This window comes from Podarcis vaucheri (genome assembly GCF_965113315.1).
Source record: "Podarcis vaucheri genome assembly, chromosome: 2".
In the NCBI taxonomy this organism is placed as follows: domain Eukaryota; kingdom Metazoa; phylum Chordata; class Lepidosauria; order Squamata; family Lacertidae; genus Podarcis; species Podarcis vaucheri.
Window position 1 is genome coordinate 74,251,528 of NC_138760.1, and position 23,600 is coordinate 74,275,127.

The 23,600-nt window shown below is 43.6% G+C and overlaps 1 protein-coding gene across 3 annotated transcripts in view; it reads right to left on the reverse strand.

Annotated features, from left to right (window-relative positions):
* LOC309527121 (G protein-coupled receptor kinase 6) overlaps positions 1-23,600 on the reverse strand; it is a 31,877-nt gene that overhangs the window by 8,036 nt on the left and 241 nt on the right. For 2 of the 3 annotated variants that reach the window (XM_082213650.1, XM_082213651.1), the window contains exons 2-12: positions 15,105-15,200; positions 9,391-9,503; positions 8,777-8,854; positions 7,631-7,731; positions 6,409-6,501; positions 5,781-5,844; positions 5,109-5,249; positions 3,759-3,949; positions 3,276-3,313; positions 3,060-3,149; positions 1,164-1,372 (exon numbers count right to left, since the gene is read on the reverse strand). In XM_082213650.1, coding sequence (XP_082069776.1) covers positions 1,164-1,372; positions 3,060-3,149; positions 3,276-3,313; positions 3,759-3,949; positions 5,109-5,249; positions 5,781-5,844; positions 6,409-6,501; positions 7,631-7,731; positions 8,777-8,854; positions 9,391-9,503; positions 15,105-15,200 — 1,214 coding nt within the window. Of the gene's footprint in view, positions 1-1,163; positions 1,373-3,059; positions 3,150-3,275; positions 3,314-3,758; positions 3,950-5,108; positions 5,250-5,780; positions 5,845-6,408; positions 6,502-7,630; positions 7,732-8,776; positions 8,855-9,390; positions 9,504-15,104; positions 15,201-22,677; positions 22,698-23,600 lie in introns of those variants that run through there. The other variant, XM_082213652.1, reaches the window with a different exon arrangement.

Here is a 23,600-nt window from a genome sequence, read left to right on the forward strand (position 1 = left end):
CCTGTTGCTTTATTTCTGAGACTTATACCCCGTTTTCCACTAGCCTGTCAGAAATCCCATGGCTTTAAGACAACAATCCACAGAAATTACAATACAGAATGAATGTATCTTGTACACTGATAGACAAAAGAAGGCCGCTGGAGGGGAAGGGTCTAGTCCAATAGCTGCATTCTAGGGTATCCTGGATAATCACAGGAAGCATGGATTATTTTAAACATCAATCTGCATATTGAAGGACATAAAAGTTTCTTACATGAGCAAGCAACCTCCCTCCCAACCATTGCTTATTGAAGCCTCTTGCAAGATGCAAAAACTCTTAGCTACGTAAAGTGAGTTATAGTGTGGAGGAAAGAAGTAAATAAGGCTTGCTAATTCTTCCAAACATCTGAGACTGTTATGCATGCAACAAGATTGATGACTGGGACACAGCACTCACATGATTTCATACCCGACCCTTAGTTCTTCTACCAATCTTTTTACATTTACTCAAAAACAAGAAGGGATTTTTGAAACTATGGATGTGTATTTAATGGGTAACTGACACTTCATAGACCTCCTGCTTGAATGAAACCCTCTGCACTGGTTATGATTGAGGTTTCCTTCAATTGCTTAAGCTCCAATAAGCTAACTGAGAGAATAAATTAACAGGATGGGACAAGGAAAAGCTTAAAATGTTAAACTGCTTGATGCCAGGTAGGTAGGTAGGTAATCTAGGAAGGGATCTAGGATCATGTCACAGTTGCAGCTAGGCCATACTGCACCATACCCTACTCTTATTGCAAATACAAATGTTCCAGGAGCCAGATTGAAGAGGAATGAAGAACTAGTGAGTACAGATGAGATGATGTTTTCTGAGTCTGACACTAAACTGCTACCAAGCTACAACTGCCCTGAAGAGAAGTATTTTTACAATTTTCATTCATTTCACAAAGGTACACTGCCTTGATTTCCTGGCTGAACCTGGCTCTGGAGAAGTCATACACACAAAATGAGATCTAGTAGCAAAACAAAAGTTATGGTGTACTGCACTACTCTGAAGTTAGTTTCTAGTGAGCAGGTACAAGCTTTCTCAACGTACCCAGAGCCCACTTAGAGGTGAGCAGGCACCCCTTTTAAATGCTAAAAGGAGGGTAACTAGCTTAAGGATGAGACAATATATGTACCATGGAGCAGAGAGAACGGGAAGCAGGTGAGAACTTCTCAGAGTACTCTTCCTGCACATCCTTCACCAGGCGTTCTACTTCTTCACGCTTAATCTTCTTCCTGCGCTGCTGAAATGGAGACTGGCCCTCAATCATCTCATATAGCAAGCATCCTAAGGCCCACCAGTCAGGGCTGAATGTGTACCGCTCATTCTTCACAACTTCAGGAGCTGCAAAAGTAAGAACCATTTGAACAGGCCTGTGGATATTCTTCAAATGCATGGTGCTGAGTGTTAAGGGAAAGTCTGTAGCTCAGTGAAGGCGAACACAGTTTGCACACAACAGGTCCCAGATTCACATCCTAGTATTTCCAAGTACAGCTGGAAAAAACTAACTCTAGTGAGCCACTGCCCATCAACATAGATAATATTGAGCTAGGTGGACCAATGTTCAGGCAGCTAGCTATGAGCTCAACAGAACTGGTCAGACTTACGCTAGTGTTGCCAAGTGCAATTCCAAATCTCATGTTTAATGTAGTGGCAGTGTAAAGTACAGTACTTGCAACTGCTTTAAGAAGAAGCAGCAGGCAGGAAAGGGAATGCTTAACACAGTCCCCAAGCTAGGGTTCAGTGATGTGCCACAAAGAGGAGCCATCTCATCATGTACACCTTTGTAATATACTTTAGTCTTTGGCAGGATTCACCTAATGATTCCCCATAAGCAGAAGCCCTGTGCAAGGTCTTCCACTGGGTAAAAGTGCTCCCCCCACCAAAAAAACCCCAGAGCCATAGCTATGGCGTGGCGGCGGCTAGCCAGGTTTTTGCCCCAGGTGAAGCCCCCAGAGGCTTCCAGTGTGTGTGTGTGTGTGTGTGTGTGTGTGTGTGCATGCAAATGCATGTGGGTGTGCCAAACTGGGTCTCTGACCTGGGTGAAATAAAGCCTAGTTTTGTCCCTGCCCAGGCACTCTTCAAACTTGGTGGGAGGAAGAGATGGGAGAACCCCCAGAACAGAGGAGGTTGTTCCATCTGGCAAACTTAAAAGGTTGTGCAGATGGAAAGTTCAACAGAGCATGATGTTTAATTCCTTCCTTCATCCTTCCACAATGCCCAACAATGTCTCAAATACCGTCCTTTTTTCCCCTCCAGGCAAACAATGCAAGGAAGAGTCAATGTCTGTAGAACATCTACCAAGATATACTAATTAAGTGAACGTAGGCTAACTAGCACCATACCAATACTGTACTTTAACCACCACCAGGTTTTTGGCTTGCAGTAACAGGAAAGAATTTGTACACAACATGGTACCACAAGTCAACAGCAACACTGAACTCTGCTTGCTTTGCCAGTTCTACCCAATCTAAAGCATCCTTGTTCTGACACCTTGAAAGGGGTGCCAATTCTTGCACAATTTTGTTATCTAGACTGCTGCTCTTTGGACACCAGGAAAATGTTAGTCCCAAAGAGTACAAAATTACAGCTTTGCAGAAACAATAGGAGCTTGTTTGTTTTATAAGCACTGTAAAAAGAATTAATTCACCTCCATCTAATTTCCTACGAAACTTAGGGCCCAAATGTAATTGAAGAGAAGGAATGCTTAGGATCAAGTAAGGTATTGCCAAAATAGAAGTATAGAATAGAAGAAATGGATTACACAGCAATGAAGACAAATGCACTTTCTGAGTCAAACTTAAAGATTTAACTGATAATTTAACTTCTTAGGAGACTAATATCTTACCAGAATGTCGAACCTAGGGTTTAAGTTTCACTGGATTTCCAACATACTAAAATAGCACCCACCATTGTTCTGAACTGCAAACTTTGACAAGATATTGCTTTTACCCAGTGTCCTTGGCTGCTGCACTTCATGGTCTCCATGTTGACCCCAGTCAATTCAACAGGGCATTTCTTGCATACTCACCCATGTAGCCAACTGTTCCCACCCGACCTTTTATCGTCTGTCCCTCCGGAACATAAACTGCGAGGCCCAGGTCAGAAATGCGGATGTGACCTTATCAAAGGAAAGTGAGTCATGCAAGTGTGCAGTTTGCAGATTTCCCTCAACCCAGAACAAAATCTGATATAAAAACTGCAGATAGCAGTGAAGCCAGAGTGTTTAGAACAGACATTTACTCACCATGGTCATCCAACAATATATTTTCTGGCTTCAGGTCCCTAATGGAGGAAAATAGATTGTGTAAGATATAAACCTCAATGGGTTGCTTCTCCAGGACTAGCAGAGGAGAAGCACCATAAAACATATAAGCAAGAATTAGTGATGCCAATATCACAGGAAAATATGAACTATATAGCCATACCTTTCACATATGGGAAATTTGTGAGGCAGGGCCACTTTCCCATTACAAATTTTTCCCCTTCTTTCTTCCACTTGGGCATTAATGAGAGTCTGATATGTTTTGGATTCTCAGCTTGGAAGGAGAATGAAAACCTGTGCTGGTGAGTTCTGGGAAACTAGTCCTGCCTCAGAGGTTTCCTTGCTAAATTCTGAACAACTGCTTTTACAATATAGTAGCAGTGCTTAAGATACTGCGCAAATCCTTGTTAACATAAAACCCCAGTGTGAACCCCAGCTACACCTGGGAGAAAAGACTGTTCTCACCTGTACACTATCCTCTCATGGTGGAGGTCTTCCAAGCCACAGCAGATTTCAGCAGCGTAGAAAACAGCCCGTGGCTCCTCAAAACCGGCTTCTCCCATGTGGTAAATGTGGAACTTCAGGTCCCCTCCGTTCATGAGAGTCAGGACCAAGCACAAGGCATCTTTTGTTTCATATGCATAGGCCAGACTCACCTACAACACAAGCAAGCCAAGTCAACCACTAGAAAAGCAGAACAGCCAAGCACAGCATAGCACCTACACACAACTGGCACAATTCTGCACCAGCTATACACAACAAAATAGATGCTCAAAGCAAGATGCAGGATAATTTATGTATCTTGTACAGGAAGAGTTAACTTTGCATGAAGCTTTTTGGGTAAGAGGTGAGGAGGAGCTGAAAAGTACGGAGGGAGTAGGGTTAATAGCGATGGGACCTGACATGATAGTGAGTTGCAGATGGAGAGAACAAAGAATGGCAGAGCTACAACTCCCGCCAGGGCACTTTTCAGCCATTGGAGCAGCCTTCCCCAACTCAGTAACCTTCAAATATTTTGGGCTACAATTCCCAGCATTCCTGATTAGCAAAGGGCTGATGGGAGTTGTAATTGAAAAAATATGGAGGCTACCAGGCTGGGGGGATATGCACTAAATGAAGCACTCTTCCCTTATTACTCTCGTCCCCTTCAGTGAGACAGACAAATCCAGCCAGACCCCAGAGTAATGTACTTTTATTATATCATCACAATCCTTTCATAGACGGGTTTCCCATTGTTTCATGCCATACAATAGCAATATTTTGACAGTCCAGCACTATGTGAGCAAAGTCAACTGTGTAGGTTCCTCCCTCCTGATAGCTGCCTGGCTAGAAGAGGCAGACAACTGAGTGGGAAAGGCCCACAAAACTGGCCCTGCTCACATGACCATAATTTTCAACTGTTGCAGTGGCAGTGTGAGACAAAGCCATGGAAAAGCAGCTGTGGCACATTTGTGGTCATGCATTAAAGCTTAAAAGGGAGAGAAAGTTTTCTGCATAATGTTGTATGAAAAAGAATGATTCCCCGTATCTTCCCCACAACATCCCCGGTAAGTGAAGAACCTGCATGAGCTGGTTATTACTAAAGGGATCTCCATACAGCCAGATCCTAGTCTGCAAATGCAGTAATGCAGACCTATGGCCCAGAAATGTAAGTCCAACAGCCTTATGCTTTTCTTGCCATCTGGGTAAGATTCCACATATTGCAGTCCTCTCCTGAATTAGTCAAGATTGCTTCACCAGGGTGAGAGAGTCAAAGACATGGCCACATTCTGTCTCAGCCTCAGTGCAGAAGTAAAGCAGTTCCTATGTACTTACTACAAACCTACTGTTCACTTTCTCCAGTATTTGCTTCTCATTCAAGGCCATGGCTTCCCCCTTCCGCTTTTTTATCCGCTTTTTCTCAAGCTTCTTGCAGGCGTACATCTTCCCGGTGGCCCGCACCTGGCAAGCACACACCTTGAGGGAAGAAAAAAAACCAAATAAATGACAATAGGGCAGGTAACTCTTGGAGTATATAAGTTCTGATAAGGGGGTTATTGGATCCCGAAATCATTACTCTCACTGAAAGCAAAAGTGATGTGATACCATAGAGATTAAGTAAATGGTTTATTGCGGCACACCATGAAAGCCCCAACTTTCACTGGAAAAATTGGTTCCCTGTCATGTTGCTGTAACAAGGTGACAAACTCAGAGCTCAGAATCAAATCCAAAATGAATGGTTGAAGGACTCAGTCGTGTTGAATCACTCCTAGTATTCTCCTGCTTGTGAAGCACTGCATGTAAAACTTGGGAGCATAAAAGATACTTAACACAGCAGTCAGCAACATGCCACCCAACATTCAGCTAATATTTCTAGGTATCAGCATCTTAGGTGACCAAGAGTCCCTTCATATAGGACTCATTCTGTGAGAGAAAAATATGCCATGCTCTATAGATTCTTGAAAGCAGACATGGGGCTACCTTCTCTGCATTGCTCAGACTACATACCTCTCCAAAGCCTCCCTTTCCTAGTACGCGATACTGGCGGAAAGTGTTCTTGGTCACATGCCGCCTAAGAAGAGAACAGAGGAAACGAGAATGAACTGAAAGTAGTCCACTAAAAACAGTAAAATGGTTATCCTGTTCCCCCATGCACTCAGTGTAAAACTGTTTTTGGGCAGAATCCAACATGGTGTGAGCAGACTTCTGCCAACCCTCTGGAGCAGATTCTGGGGGCCTGCAAAGGAGAGGAGTCAAGAAAGAGCAGAGGAAAGTGAAGTCTCACTACACAAGCATACATGTTTCACTCACACATGGAAAGTGCGGGATTCAGCCCGTTGTTCTGCAATTTATGCAAGGCATAGTATACACACAAGCTTGACAAACTAGAATACAGCATGGATTAAGACTACATGGTTAGCAAGTTTCAAGGCTGACAAAATGAAAAGCAAAAGCTGATCTTGAAGAGGATTTGTTCTCACTATATGACCAGGAGTCACCGGCTAGCATTTTCTCTTTCACTTATCAGTGAAAGTATCAAGGGCATGAAATGTGTTCTTTACAATGTGCAAAAGGGTATTAGGTTGAAAAGCAAAGCTACACCTATCTCTGACCCCATAGCAAAGTGGAGGTTTACCTTTCCAGATATTTCCATTGCAGGAAACGATTGAAGTAGATGCTGTCAAGGTAGTCAGCAAAAGGCGCCACACTAAGGTAGTCATGGATGAGCCTAGAGGAAGGAAGCGGAACCGATCAGAAACAGTGAGGTTGCCCTATGCCACAAAATAAAGAGAACAGAACCTGAGGCACCTCTGGGAGGGAAAAAAAGCAGAAATGAACATCAAGTTTTAAAGCTTGAGACGCTTCAAGGGATTTGACAAGCTCTTGGATCATAAGGCGAGGAGACTGCCAGAGACAGCAGACATTGAGAAGGCTAGGGCAACATACTATCCAATCTGGAGAGCAATAGGAAGGAATATGATGGTTACTTCCCTTTTCAGAGGCTGCCAGAGAAAGCAGGGCTCCAGATCAGAGGCTCTTTGTTCATACACCACAGCCACGTAGGTCCCTGCCAGAGCTTTTTGCACAGCTGCAGCAGCAAGACCTGGGGCCAGAAATCTGAATTATATGGGCAAATGCAGCAAGATGAAGAACACAAAGACAGGGAACTCTAGACAAGGCTCACTTTTAAGAAAATTACTTTTGATACTGCCACAGCTTCCAAGCACCACCACTACCATCAGTACAAAGTGCCACCACAATGTTAACTGCAATCATCCAAGCCTGGTCTGATATTTGCTGCCAAGGTAGTGAAAGATGCTTTAAAGGTAGGTCTTACTTATTTAAACCCTGCCTTTCCTCCACTGAAATCAAGATGGTATACATATGGCTCTCAGGCAGCCAGTCTTCCATCTAGGTACTGACCAGATAATACCTGCCTGGCTTCAGCAAAGGCTGCTGCATCATGTGCCTTCAGACTATGCCCTGGGACTTCTAATGAAAGTACATTGTTCCCAAGGGAGAAAGAATACAAGCCAAAAGGAGCATCACAACAGGCTGGGGTGACTCCTTTTCCATTCACCATCAAAAGCAGGGTAAGCCATCTAGCAACTCAAATATTAATATTTATTAAGCCTTATAAGCCACCTATACACAACATGGCACCCACTGGCTCTCCTACAGCAGGGAAATAAACAGTACATGAATTTTAAGCAATGAATTCCAAGACTTGCTGGTGACAACCCACTTACAGATGCAACAGGTTGTATGCAAAGTTAGCCCCTACTAGATAATCAGTGACTACTGTCCTGGGAAATGTGCACATCATGAATCAAATTCCTCCCAATCCCCCCACTCACTTGGTAGATTCCTTAAAGAGCTCTTTACCCGGTTCCTGCTCCAGTCTCTTAGAACACAGATTTACTAGCTCCAAGGGCACTTCAGGCACATGATCCACACCCTGAGGATAGACAGGATCAGACAGGAAAATCAGAGTTCTGTTGTTTTTAATACCTATGAATTTATATCCTGCCCTTCCCATAAATCCCAGAGCAGGTAACAACATTATTAAGCCAACCAACAATACAAGAAAACAATGAATAGTGAGAACAGATAATCAGATCCAACCACAATAATTACATATTCATTATTGCAGCAACTAAGTATTCATAAATGTCTGGAGAAACCAGGAAGGCCAGAGTCTGACCCTGGAATGTCAATGAAGTTAGCACCAAGTGCCCCTCATGAAAGAAGCTGTTCCAGATTTGGGGCATCACCATGGAGAAGGTACTACTAATGGACTGGTAGAGTCAAATTCAGCACCAGGTTTGAAGGAGATCCTGGGCAAGGTGCCACTGGGCCCCTCCAAAGCACCATCCTGGGGTGACCCCAAGTGAGCTTACAGAGTGGCAGGGGTGGACAGCACCAGGGGAAAGTGGCATGGTGTGGCTATGGCAGCTGCCCGGCCTTGTTCTTCTCCTTCATCACCAGGCCCTTAAAATTTAAAAAGATTGTAATAATGCCAAGCTTGCTGGGGGGTCAGGTTAGCACTTTGGGGAGGCAGCAGTGCTGGCAAAAATAATTTGTTTCTTCCGAGTACCTGGCAGTGAAAGGACAAGTGCTGGACAGATGCCGCCACTACTATCTTTCCTCCCAAATGCTTCTGGCTCCAGACATTGTTGTTGTTGTTTAGTCATTTAGCCGTGTCCGACTCTTCGTGACCCCATGGACCAGACATAGTATTGCTCCATTATGGAGAGAGCCTGTGGGGCATGGTGGATGCTTCTTCTTCTTCATATTTGCTCTTGGAGTGCCAGGCACTTAAAATGAAACCTCCTAGGAGGTCCTCAGCCCCCCACGCCTGCTGGGAGCTATTGCCAGGCCTAGGTACCAATGTTTACTCCCTGTTGGTAATATTTAGGCATATCCTTGACCCAGCTTGGTCTAGGGCAAGTGCAGCTCTCATTAAGGCAACTTTCCCTTTGTTTAGCTAATGCAAATCTCACCTTAGGGGTCAAATACGTCTCAATCAGGAGCTGACCACACTCTTTGAGTTTTTCATCAGGGGTTACTTCATACTCTGCCTATGTAAGAATGAGGATAAGAAAGCAATATTCAATTATTCTACATACCTCTCCCAAGAATAAAAATGCAGAAATGATGTAAACAAACTACATATTCTTGTATAATCCAAGAACCACCACTACCTGTTCCAGACTCCACTATGAGCAGAATATGAGTAACAGTGGTACTTCGAGTTACATACGCTTCAGGTTACAGACTCTGCTAACCCAGAAATAGTACCTCGGGTTAAGAACTTTGCTTCAGGATGAGAACAGAAATCGTGCTCTGGCGGTGCAGCGGCAGCAGGAGGCCCCATTAGCTAATGTGGTGCTTCAGGTTAAGAACAGTTTCAGGTTAAGAACGGACCTCCAGAACGAATTAAGTACTTAACCCGAGGTACCACTGTACTGTGAAAGTAATGAGGTAAGAATAAAGCCACCTCCATACACTTGGATTTGCAATATGCCACATGCCAGGATCCCTTCCTTCAAAACTTACAGTTAATCAGCTCCCATGTTTAACCCCCAGGAAGGGATTCTCACACAGATGTGCTTACCACAGCATCCAGGAACTTGACACAGTGCATAAGCTCAAGCCGTGTTTCACAAAACAGTCTGAAAAGCAAACGACCAATGGGCTGCTTCTCACACAAACTGTGGTAGTCCCGCTCTGGAAAGAAAAGAAGCATTAGTCAACGGCTACTAGCCCATACCACAATCAGAGAACATTTAAGAGAAGAGGACACTAAACCCATTTTCAAAAGAATTTACTTGATCTGACCTGAAGCAACCACTTTAGCAATCAAAGATTAGGAGAAGGGTCCATTCCAAGTCCTGAAGGCTATTCAATGGAACAGATAACCTGTGTGTCTGACTCATTTTAATTCCCAGCCATAAGATCTTCATGTTAAATCTTTATCTTCAAGAATTAAAGTGCTCTCTTGAGTAACTGACATTTCCTTCTGGCCACTGCATGGAACTACTTTTGCAAAGTCACTCAACTGCTTATCAGAAAAGTTTAGGAACCTGCATGGCCACAGCTGAATCATGGAGCAGAAAGTGAATTTCCAAGCAATATATCTAGTAACTCGTATGGCAGGAATGGGGAACTTGTTGCCCTCTTGATGATGTTGGACTCCAAACCCCCATCAGCCACAGCCAGCATGTCCAGTACCAGGAATTATGGAAGTTGTGGCCCAGCAACATCTGGAGAGCCACAGGTTCCCCACATCTATACAAGGGGATATTAAATCTCTTAGCAGCAGGATGGAAACATCCACTGCCGCATATCTTCTCTAGCAGGATATCAATGAACCTTTTTTTTCTTTTTCTATGTGACAGAATCACCACAACTCATTGCTCCCTAGGAAGGTGCTGCTGGTATTTTAAATCAAAGTACAGACTATTTAACACTTGTTCAGAAGAGGACGGGAGATCTTATCAGGCACCAGCTTAAGGCTTGCTTCTTTTCATGTTTTTGCCTTTTGGGGTGTCATAGGTTTGTTCGAGTGGATGAGGGTGTGTCTCCCACCCCCCATTTTGGCTATAATAATAAAGACAGGTCAACTTGTCCACCAGAGGAGTTACTTGGCACAACTACAAGTCAGACATATCAAGTCCCAAAACTTAGGTTAATTTTTCATGGCTTGATTTTAGGCTCTCAACCTGAAGTCTATACACCAGAGGTGTTGTTCCCTCTCCTTCATATCGCTGACTTAATTGGAGGGAGTAGGGAGAAGAGGAGTGACATTATTTTTGAAATTTACATTTTATTGGTTTCAATTATTCATACAGAAAGATAATGATCAACAATTTTACTCTCTCTTTCTCACCACAGGAGGAACGACATTATTAAATCATGTTAAAAGGATTCCGCCCTCATCCCCTGATCTGGGCATGTCTTCTAATCTGAAGGGGACAAAGCTAGAAAAGTGACGTCAACAGCGAAGCAACAGGTCAGCCTCCTCAGGGTAACTTAATTCAACTGTATTGGGTATAACTGAACGATTAGTTCACACAAGATGCAGAGATATGGCAGAATTAATGAGCAGAGGCTAATAGAAGGCAGCGAGGCCAGAACAGCAATATCATGCGGAGAAGCAGTAGGCAGTCTCCATCTGTAGGCAAGTGCTTTGGGTTCGCAGAATCCTTTAATTATTAATTTCTTGAAGCACACAGAAAAACCAAAATGGTTATGGAGAGGTAGGTTATGGCTGTGGGGTACAGGCTGACTAGTGTAGCTAATGATCCCTTTCCAGGCCCCCAATTCTCCTTCTAATCAAGATTCATGCTCAGATCAAGAGGCGTGTGCAGAAATCCAGGACCTTGTAACTTTGCAAGAAGAAACAAGCCAGCTATGCTTCCATCCCTATGATGGAGGTGAGGAACCTCAAGCCCAGGTGCCAAGACAGCCTACCAAGGCTCTACCCTGCCCTTGAGATTCTCCCCATGTCATGCCCCTTCCCCATCCCTGCTCCACACTGTCCTGGAGTGCTTTTGCCTGGCTGATTGATGTCCCTGAACTGTGATGATGCTTCTTGCAGTTTATGGGTTTGTTTATCTTCCACAGCTGGCAATATTTTGAACGAACCTGGCAGTACTTTGTAGCTCCACCCATAGGTGTAGCCAGGATTGGGGGGGGGGACAGGCCTTTTGTTAGGGGGGCAGAACCTCAGTTAGCTATGTATTTTTATTGATTTTTATTGATGGGGGGCAACTGCCCCTCACTGCCCCCCCGGCTATGCCCACGGCCCCACCCACTGTGGTGGAATTAGTTTAATCATCACTTCCCAGGAAGCCGTTCTTCTGTAAATCACCCCACCCCAACTCTCTTATGGAGCATGTTGTAAGTGTTCTCTTCTGTGCAGCAGTTGCTCTAAGGAAGCTGTGGTTTCCTGATGTAAGAATACAGTCGAAGAAAACAAAGCCAATGCAGAAAGTGTGGAGAGGGGGGGAAGGGGCCATATGCAAACTGCACCATTTCCTTCTCTTGCAGGAAATGAGTGTATTGAATGAAGGAAGGTGAAGGGGTCAGAGCCTGGCAGGATTAGAGGATTCTTCATAGCTCTGCTGAATAATGGACACTTTTTGCAGAAAAATTATTTTCTACCCAGGCCACGTAGAGGCAAGAGCTTTGCTCTAGGCAGCTCTGTGTTAAACCAACCTGGTCCAAGGTCTCCGTAATGGGAGGGAGGAAAGGAAATTAACACACAAGAAGTATAAAAGAGTAGGGAATCTCAAGTTTCCCACATTCTTTCAAAGAGAAAGAAAGTCCATAGGCAGGGATGGAGAACCTACCATCCAATTAATGTTGGACCTTAACTCCCAGAAGCCCAAGTCAGCAACACGAATGGCCAGGGTTGATGGAAACCACAGTTTAATAGCATCTAGAGGGCCACAGACTCGCCTGGAATAGGACTTCTTTATACAGTTACTAAGAACAGCCTGTTTTCACAGACACACAAAATGCACCAGACAACCAGCAGCTCCCTAGTCAATGCACCATGTCCAAAGTTATTTTGTTCAAACTATGACAGAAGAACGTTCTGGCAAGCTGCAAACTAGACACTATAAGGAGATAGAAGGAGGACAGGGAAATAACAGGGACTTTTCCCAGAGCAAAGATAGTGACAGAGAAAAATGTTATCCAAACAAAGCCAGGCCAACTGAGTTCAAAGTGGACAAATGGCTAGGCTATAAATGAAGAATGCAAGTTTCCAGAGTCAGCACTAGAAAACTGGCAGAAAACCAGCAGTGATTTTTATCTTCAATCGAACACAAGATAATGACCATTGTAAGGAAATGGAATATTAAAGTGAAACCACTTCACAACTGGGCTTTATTGTGGACAACACAAGGAAACCCTGACATGGGCCAGCTTGGATCAACAAGGGGGAGGGGAAGTATACAGGGAGAGAAACTGAAAAGGACACTGAGCTGAAGGGACACATTAAGCTCTTTCAGGGAAAGGACCATAGTGAAGCGGTAAAGCACATGTTTTTCATGCAGGGGGTTCCAGGTTCAATCCCCGATATCTCCAGGCAGAGTTGGGAAAGCGAAACCCCAAAGTGCTGCTAAGTCTGTGTAGTCTAGACAATTCTGAGTTTGATGGGCCAAAAGTCTGAATAAGATCCAGAAATCAGTATTCAGAGTCTTATGAATAGTAGCCCAGAAATCAGCATGACCAGGGTGTAAGCAAATCATCGAGTGTTTAATGGAATGAGTTTCTCTCACTCAACTCAGTAACCTTTTATGGCAAACCCATAACCTGATGTTATAAATTTGAAAAGTAACAATGTTACTATTGAATGTTTATTAGAATTAAGGAACATCCTTCGACTAAAAAATCCCACAAAAAATCAGTACCACGTAAGACCTATTCAAATTGCCAGTTCTTCTTTAAAGAATCTATAGTGCTAGAAAATAATTTACACCATTAGTCCATAATAAAATAATAATAATAATAATTTATTTATACCCCTCCCCATCTGGCTGGGCTTCCAGAAATAATCACCACCAGAAGAAATCCAAATCTAACAGATAAATCTTGATTTAGAGTAGTATTCAAGTCATCTATAAAAGGCCTCTTTTTAAATAATTAATGGTACTGCTGTATCAAGGCACATGATCTTGGGAACAAGAACCACTGTTGTCAACGGCAAGGAAATCTGTACAGCTCCCATACACCCGATAGCAAAGAGCTTCTAATGTAGCCAGGCTGAGCAAGTCCTGTCAGTAACAAGAAACTCTGTGCAGCATTCTTTTCTGCACCTTGGGCTATTTTCACAATTTTGTCACTCCCAAGAATTCCTTTGTCACCAATAATTTGAAGCTTGTCTGGAGAACATGTGCCTCTCCAACTTCCATTAGCCCTGGTCAGCATGGTCAACAGTCAAAGAGCAGAAACATCTGGAGAATTGCAAGCGCCCCAGGCTTGATTTGAAGGGATGCTCTACAGAGAAAGTCAACAACTTTCCCCTTGGATAGGCCTGTGGGCTGGCATCCTGAGAGTGAAAGAGGCCCCAGCTAGCATTTAAGAAGAAACTGCTTTAACTGCAATTCAGAAACCAAGCTTAAGCTAGAAGACTGCATGATTTCAACTTGCCAGGCAACAGTTCAAGTTTTCCCATACCACATAACTGCTCACAGCCTTCTCAATGAGCATTTTTTGTTCACTATAATTAGAGATGAAGAGCTGTATAGTTAATAGGTGGAAGAAAAGAAGCAAGCAGGCCAACTTGGAGCAGGAAAACAGGCTCTAAAGCAGGGGTAGGCAACCTAAGGCCCGGGAGCCGGATGCGGCCCAATCGCCTTCTCACTCTGGCCCACGGATGGTCCGGGAATCAGCGTGTTTTTACATGAGTAGAATATACCCTTTTATTTAAAATGCATCTCTGGATTATTTGTGGGGCCTGCCTGGTGTTTTTACATGAGTAGAATGTGTGCTTTTCTTTAAAATGCATCTCTGGGTTACTTGTGGGGCATAGGAATTTGTTCATTTCCACCCCAAAAATATAGTCCACCCCACCACATGGTCTGAGGGATGGTGGACTGGTCCATGGCTGAAAAAGGTTGCTGACCCCTGCTCTAAACTGACATGCAGTTCCCCCCAATACTTCATAAGAACTTCAAAGGGATCAGGGAAGACATGGCTGGAGTTTTCCAGGAATGATTAAGCCAGCAGAAGTGGGAGAGGAGACTGCTTGGATTTTGACACAGCTGGTAGAAAATCACTGGTTCCCAGGGGAAAGCAAGTGGAATTAAGGAGAGCAGTAAAGTAGCTGATTAAAATGAGATCAGGTAAACTTTGCAAGAGGAGAAAGGCATCTCTAAACTTAGGAAGATGCCTTGTACCAAGTCTGATCACCAGTCCATCTAGCCCAATACTGCCTACTCTTGAGTAGCAGCTGCTCTACAACATCTCAAGCAGAGGCAGTTCCCAGTTCAGATACCCAAGACTGCATCTGGGACTTAATGCATATAAAGTATATGCTCTATTACTGAACTAGAACCTCTCACAATGCTGCCAGAGGGTCATGGTGATGCAATACTAAGGCAAAATAATTGCACAGGAGTGTTTGGTAATGACAATGCTACCGCCACAAAATCCTGCATCATCAGGCAATCATATGAACAAGCATAGCTTACCATAGGGTGAATGTACAAGATCTTATGCCAAGCACTCAAGGCTTCTTTGTAACCCAGCCACTTCCACTCCACACACAAGAAAGCAGGGAAGACAGCATCTCTCCAATGCAAGCATGCTCCTTACCCAAAGTTTGCCGAAGATCTTCACATTGGCTGATGTGTGGGAACTGTAGCATTTGGCGCCATTTTTTACTCTTGCCTTTTCGGTTTCCTCCTCCACCTGCATGACACAGAATTGGGCGGGGGGGGGGGGGAATCAGCAGGAAAACCAAGAACAGAAGCTGATTAGTATGTTCACCTTCTGATGTTCTGTTATTAACATTTCAGTCATATCAGAATTCCTTTTAAAGGTAGCCAGGAAATAATTGGCCAAATTTGCTCCAAGACTTTTCTGAGCACTGTCCACATCACCATTTCAGAAAAGTTCAAATATTCAGGTTAAGAACTTGGTTAAGTCACAGATGGTCTCCCTGTAACTAACCTTCAGTTGGCTGGATATACAATGCACTGAAATATGATAGTTCAGAGTGTATTCCATACCACAGTTACAGGTACGCATTACAGTCAAGTAACCAAATGCCAAGAAGGAAGATTTTTTAAAAAACTTTATTCCAAAACCGATTTTTTTTTTTTACAAAATTACAAACATCAAATTCAAAATCCATATTCATTTTGTAACATAAGCCTATTACATAATTGACTAAATTAAAATATACCTAATGGCCAAGAAGGAATAATTTATTGACACAGCCATTTCTAAATTTCAACTTATGTGCTAAAACTGATTCAAAAGTTAGCCATAAGTTAACCACTTCAGTATGAAACAGTGCATAAGGATATCTATCGCTTTAGTTCTTTCTTCCAATGAATAAAGGGATAGTTAATTAGCATTTTGAACAAAGGAGGCTAACTGGCACTGCAGATTTTACCATGCTAATAGGAGGTATTAGGGCTAATTGCCCAGGCCTTCTAGCTTGCCTTCAGGCACTATTGTGCATGATAAGATTTAAGGATTGAAAAAACTGCTTGTTCTATACATACCACCTACTTCTATACACACCACATACCATCAGAAGGGGAAGCCACCTCCTCCCCACCCAGCAAGGTCGCATAATTAGGCCTTTTTAACAGCCCTGAGCAAAGACTTCCAGACTGCATGAGAATACTTAGGTCTCTTTCCCACACTAACAAAACTGAATTGGACAAGCATAGTTCTAAAATCTGCAGAGCAAAGGGTCTAGAGGCCAAGAAACAGTGACATGCCAGACTACCCATTAACTTCCTAACTGAAGAAAGATTTAAATCTGCATTTGCCACATACAATTCCAGCATCGACTCACACTTCTTACTACATATATGAGCAGGACTGAAGTTTGCTAAGCTGTTCAATCTATACATACCCGTCAGCAGTACAAGACAACTAAAACAAGCCAGCCCTCAGCAACATGGTTAAACTACAGGCTGCCAGCCTGGTTTATTGTGTCTACTTACTGCCACTACAACAGGCTATTCAAATGAGGGTAGGGGAAGCAGCCAGCTGCATATAATATAGTGCCTACTACATCTTGGTACTGTACCAGCCAACACGGGTTACTAGCCTGCTAAAGGGTTAGTAATCTGTATTTCCATGCTTATGTGCGTGGAGGCCCAGAACGTAAACTCCACGTAAGGGGGGGGGGCACCTGTATTCGCCTGAATGGAATTCCTGATAGCCTAGACGGGGGGGGGGGGGGGTTCAATGCAAGGGACACCTACCTATGTGGCGAATGGCAGCTATGGTCAGACAAACAACCCTCTCCATCCATCCATCCAAGCAAGCAAGCAAGCAAGCGGTATTGTTGCAGTTCAAGGACACAAAACCACTATAGGAAGATGAAATGCAAGGCCAGTGAGGGGTGTGACCTGGGGAGGAGGCACTGCATTGGCACAGATCTGAAGGCTAGATAGAGGTCTGAGGGCAACCTGGGCCTGAGGTTACCCATCCTCAGCCAACTTATTAAATAAAGGCTATATTCACTACAGCTTCATTATAATCAACAGAAACTGGCTGAAAGGGAGGAGATAAGCACTTCTAAGAAACATGGCTCCAACATAACATTATTATATGGAAATAATTGCCAGAGTGCTGTCCATTAAGCATATCATTTAAGACAGAAGGGACAGTGGCTTTGAGACAAGTTCTACTCTAAAATATTTTACATTGGCATCCTGCTGTGGGGAAGATAGGGGCAGAAAGAACACATATGCATGGTCCATAGCAATTCTTGTCTAGGTCCCCTACCCCCCATAAGAAAAGATGCATTGCCTAAAAGAAGCTAAGAGTTGTGCCATATTATTGACTGTACAAATCTAGGAAGGAAGTGAATCAAGGCAGTGGGCTACACAATACTTTCTCACTGAAGGAAGGTAGGTGGGGCATTGAGAGATCTCTGCTGCAAAAAAGTCCCCAGCTTCACCTCTCAACAAGGCCAGAGCTGAAAGTCCACCTGCCCCCCATTACAACTCAGTACAAAGGGAAAGAAAGAAAACAGTATCTCAACCACCACTCCATGCAATTTTATCTCTGCTGGTCAGCGCTACTGCAGCAAAAGCATTTTAAAGAGAAAAGGCAGAGGGAGTACAGTATCTTCTCCTGAATCTTCTCTTCTCCTTTATCACCAGTAAATATAGCCAGCCCCTTTCACAAGTATTTGAACATGGGATCCACTATGTATACAATTCATTCTCCTAAGAATTTCAGCATTTAAAATATAAATAAAATAGATGGTTAGATGCTGAATTATCCCTTATGGTTTAAGACTGGCTTCCAAGGTTTTATGTCATTTTTAAACCAGAAGGGGCTTAGCAGGATTTCCAGTTGCTCATGGGGGCTGCCTCGGTGTCATATCTGGTTGCTTCTTCCTTTGACTAGCAGAAGCAAAATGATGTAGCATCAGTAAACATACATAACTGACATAGGTTGTTGAATTCAGAATTTTCTTGGTATAGTTTTTTGGCTAGCTTAGAACAGTATGTTCATTTACATGACAGTACATACAGCCCTGCACTTAAGCTCACCATCTCATAGGGATCTGTACTATTTAAGTGAATAATATATTCAATTCCCTCCTAATTCTGCTGTTATTACCATAAGAGGGTTGCCCTAAAAAGTATGAGAATCTCTTAATGAGGCATAAGTCACAGCCCCATAAGTCAGCAGTGAGCCTGTAGCCTGAACCAGAATATAGCAAGCAGTAATAATTATTATTGTTATTTATTAAATTTGTATTTTGCTATACCCGTGGATTTCAGGGCAGTTCACAACATTTGAGTTGCAGAACATTTCAGTTTGGAATAAGCCAAGGCTAGAAGTACATGAAGAGACTGAAGAGACAATATACTGTGGTGTGAGGTGCTGCTTCTCCTGTAAGTAGCTCTGAACAAAGAGGACTGGGCAACTTGTTCAGCCTCAAAGGCTATTTCAAATGAATAGTTCCTAGTCACAGTACTCCTATGTAAGACCACGCAAACAACCAAGTGTATATCTTTTTGTACACAAGCTGCTAAGTGGGTTTCAGTGCATGTACTGAAATATTTGCGTGCTAATAAATGCATGTGTAGCACATCTTCTGTAGCAGATCTCATCTACCCATGCCTCCATTTCCCTTCCTCCATTGCTTCCCTATGTTTATTTTAGATTGTAAGTCCAACTAGGGACCTGTTATCTATTTTTTGTGAAGTGTTCATGTGGTGCTAGGTTAATCATCATCATCATCTTGAATGTGTACAGGCACTTTCCTTTCTGTTTTCCTGAACAGAAGTTTTCTCTATATAGAAAAATTGTCACACTTGGCTTTAAGAGGGCATGCTGGAAATGTACAATGAGCTCAACGGCTTCATCTAATTTACACAGCTACTTAAACTCAATTACAAAACAGTGCATAAAAAATTCATGGAAATGGTAGTTCTTAGTGGCTATTGTATATAAAGCAACTTCTCGAATGCTACCATAGCCATTTCTGAGTAGTTACATTTCCTTCGATGAGATAGAACAACAATCTATACATGGCAAACTTTTATATGCCTACTTAAAATCAAATGACTTTTCTTATTGATTTTAGTCTTCACAGGCTCACCTTCCTTGAGGCTGTATACCCAAGAAATAATTCCTGACAAGCTAAAAGGTCAGAGGGAGGGAGAGAATTGAAGTTTTACACAAGCTAAGCTTTTCAGCCACCTAGCACAATCAAGAACTCCAGCCTGCTTAGCTTCATATGTTCACAATTATGAGCAAGCCTATCACTTATTATATGGATTCAGAGAGACCCAATTCACAAGATCTAAAACTGTATATCTTATTGTTCGCACACTGAAGACCTAATGCCATCCAATTTTCAAGGCATATAGAAACTTACTTTTAAGAGTTAAAGCAGACGTCTTCAGGACCTTAGAGCCCATGTACAATACAGAAATGTCTGGTCATCTTCTATTGCCCAGCCAAATGTGAAACATTTAATGGATATTTAAATTGGACCCAATTCCATTTGGACAAAAACTGAATAGAAGAAGTGATGGGGAACCCTAAACTCTTGCCAGAAAGCCTTTCAGGCCTAATGGCCTGGCAGCTTCTCTTAAAAACAAAGGTCAGTAATTCGTGGCAAGGAATACTTAGGCCTCAGTATCATATACAGATTTCATACAGCCTTAAGTTTATCAATGCTGAACTCAATTTTTATTTCTCATCAAAAAATCCATTCCTCAATTCTCTCATCCAAATCTGATGAGAGAAAGAAGCTGCCCATGTTATTTTTGCTTCACAACCCACTTCATAAAACTTCGTATAAATCAAAAACTCCAATTTTAATCTTTCACCATATTTTTACTCTTGGCTTCCCATGATTCAGTATATGAATGCTTTAATCCATGGCAGTACAAAACCCTGTGAATTAAGTACTTTGAATAAACCAGGGGTCAGAAAACTTTTTCAGCAGGGGGCCAGTCCACTGTCCCTCACACCTTATGGGTGGGGCACACTATATTGGGGGGGGGGGGAATGAATGAATTCCTATGCCCCAAAATTAACCCAGAGATGCATTTTAAATAAAAGCACACATTCTACTCATGTAAAAACACGCTGATTCACGGACCGTTCACAGGCCAGATATAGAAGGCTACTGGGCCGAATCTGGCCCCTGGGCCTTAGTTCGCCTACCCATGGAATATACATTTGCTGTAATTCTAAGGTTTAGGGTTTGTTTCCTTTTTTAACAAGGCCTTTAACAAGAGCAGTTCTTAGAAATTCTAACTTTATACAGCTTCTGTCTGTTGAAGTTACCAAATGATTAAGAAACACCTGTTTCTCTGGATGAAAGGAACCCAGATTCATTGCCAAAGAGCCAGAGAGTACAAAGCTCTTAAAATCTCTTTTGATTAGCATTATGTTGTAGCTCTTTCATGCTTGAGCCACTTCCACTATAAAACGTTCTACATTTAAGACTCGCACAACAGTTTGGTTGATTTACTTTCATTTCACACAAATTATGCATTTAAATGGCTAGTGTGGGCATGTATATACCTGTATAATAAAAAAGCTTTTAGGAGAATGGCATGTATAGCTGAAAAAGCTAGGGTGGCAAGCTAAGAATGGACAGTGATGGTTTTAATATTCACTGTCTTTAGAGTGAAATAAATGCCAGGACAACTTAGGCAGCCAAAACCTTCAGCAACACAACCTCAGGTAGCAATAATTTTGCATTAAAGGCTGAGTATCGTCTGGCTGAAGATATTAATTAGGCAGTGTGTTTATAGCATACTGTGAAGTAGGCTAATTGAAAACTATGGGGTAGGTATAATCTACTGTACTGTCATAACATTACACAGAATTTGGTTCTGAGTTGAGAACTGAACAACTGGAGGCACCCAGTTTTCATTTACAAAACGTAAGTACTTGGAAGTCTCAAGAACTAAACCAGAGGGGGATAGGACTTCCACATTCAGGTGGTGTGACTTCAGTATTCTCATGCCCCTTCTTACTGACTAGCAAAAAGAGGACATATACAATGGTACCTCGGGTTACAGATGCTTCAGGTTAGACTCCGCTAACCCAGAAATAGTACCTTGGGTTAAGAACTTTGCTTCAGGAGAACAGAAATCGTGCGGCGGCAGTGGGAGGCCACATTAGCTAAAGTGGTACCTCAGGTTAAGAACTGTTTCAGGTTAAGAACATAGGCGCCGACTCCATGGGGCTTGAGGGGGCTTGAGCCCCCTCAAAAAATTTTTTGGGGGGGCTCAGCCCCCCCAATAATCTCGGGCGCCGCCGCCGTCCCCCGCCTCCTCCCCACCTGCTCCCTCGCCAGCCAGCCAGCCAGCCGCGCGCCCTAGCCGGAGAGCCCCGGCCGTCCCCCGCGAGAACAGGGGAATCCCCGGGGGCGGGGGCTCCTGCCTCTAGCCCCAGGTTTCCCGCCTATCAGCTGTTCCGGAGCTGATTAATAGGCAGCAGCACGCTCTCCCCTATTCTCTCACGAGGGGGCGGCGCCACTTTATTTGCATATTCATGAGCTTATTTGCATATTCATGAGCTTATTTACATTTCACGAGCTTTCCCGGGCCCCCCCAATATTTTTTATAAGTCCGCGTCCCTGGTTAAGAATGGACCTCCAAAACGAATTAAGTTCTTAACCCGAGGTACCACTGTAATTCTAAATAAGCGGCTCTATAGAGATTCCTATGTTCTACCAAATCTTGCTGTAAAGGTAAAGAACCCCTGACAGTTAAGTCCAGTCACAGGCGACTCTGGGGTTGAGGCGCTCATCTCGCTTTACGGGCCATGGGAGCCGGCATTTGTCTGCAGTTTTCCCTAGTCATGTGGCCAGCATGACTAAGCCGCTTTTGGCGCAACAGAACACCAAAACTAGAGCAGCGCACAGAAATGCTGTTTAGCCCAAGTGGCTCAGTGGTTTAGACCACAGCACCACCCCTATGAGTCCCCAGATCCTGTTGATCTACAGCTCCCTCCACCCTCAGCCAGTATAGCCAACAGTCACGGATTATGAAAGCTGTAGTCCAACAACATCTGAAGACCCAAAGTTGGGAAAGCTGCCTTAAAGACTATCATTTTTATTATGGAACAAGCTTTTGGGGACTAGAATATAGTCCACAGAAGCTTATGCCATAATACGTGGTTTTTAAGGTGCTACAATACTTTATTTTTGGTTGCAACAGGTGGTTGTCCCTTTGGAAATTGTCAAGTGGGGTTCTACTTGCTAAGATCTGCAACTTTTCTAAATAAAATAGTGGAAACAAGAGTAAATAAATCAGAGTTGAGGAGCAAACTAAACTGACACTTCTGCTCCAGGATGGTATCTAAGGCTGTGGAAAGTATGTATTCTGCAGTAAGGGAAAAGGTTGCTTCATCTTCTTCCTCATTCATTTTCTTCTCCATGTGCAGATGATCAAAAGAAAGACCATGATAAAAGTTGCTTTCACATTTTACATTACCTCATTAGTGAGCTGTGAACCCTCTGTTTTTCAGACTCTTAAATACAAGCCTGTGTCTGGTTATACACAAAAATGACTCACTACTACAAAGCCAAATTGTTCCCTTAAATTTAAGGCTTACAATTCTGACACAGAGGAAAATATCTGGTAGCAGAGTATCCCAATAAAAAGCATTGCCAAAGTCTGCTAAAGAAAGCGGGGGAAGATTCCAGCACTCAGACCTGTGTTTTTTAATGCAGCGGTCCCTTATGGAATCTCATGCACATATGCCAAGTCAGAAGCCAATTCTAGAACATCTCTGCTGCTCTATGGCAAGAGAACATTGTTCCTGTGAGGAAACCCATTCAAGAGAGGCACTACTACTACAATTTTTTTTTAAAAAAACCAACAACTTCTGATGCTCCACCTAGAGTTAAGTAGTACAATGGGTAGCATGCCTCTGACTCTACTAGCATCCAGAACCCTGAAGACTTCCAAATCTTGTCAATTTATCAGCTCCTCTCAGTCTAGGGAGGTGAGATCGCAGTCCCATATTTGGGCGAGTGCTTCTTATGAGCGTTTTTGGAGAAGAGTGCAAACTTTCACTGATCTCTACATCGGTTCCGGGGAACAACAGTTCAAAGCCTTTATCAAGAGGAAGCTGCCAGATAAAAGCAACGAACCGTGTCTGGAGAAAGCATCATTCGGCCACAACCCACGTCACTACGCTCCTCGGTCTTTTGTGAGGCCTCTATAAGCATGTGCTGGCTGGTCCTTAACTCCAAAGCTCCGCAGTTTTTCTACTTTCGGATATACACCCCCCTCCCCACCAGCACACAGGGAGGGCGGAAAGAGGGGTGGGGTGGCGGGGGGAGGAAGAAGAAGGAGAAAGAGCTGGCGGGCCGGGTCATAACACGCAACGCCGCCTCTCCGCCTCCCTCCCGCGCCTTTGACAGCGGCCACCCATCCCCACCCCACCGCTGCCGGGCACTCAACGCCGGGCTCCGAAGGGCTCTCTTTCAGCAAGGGGAGCGCGCTTCTCGCCTCGCCCAGCCCGCGAACCTCTCTCGCTGCCTCAGGCGCCGCCGCTCCACGCGCAGCTCCGCGGCTCGTGCGAAAGGGGTGACCCCAAGCAGGAGGGGAGACGCCGCCATGCCCTCGCTCG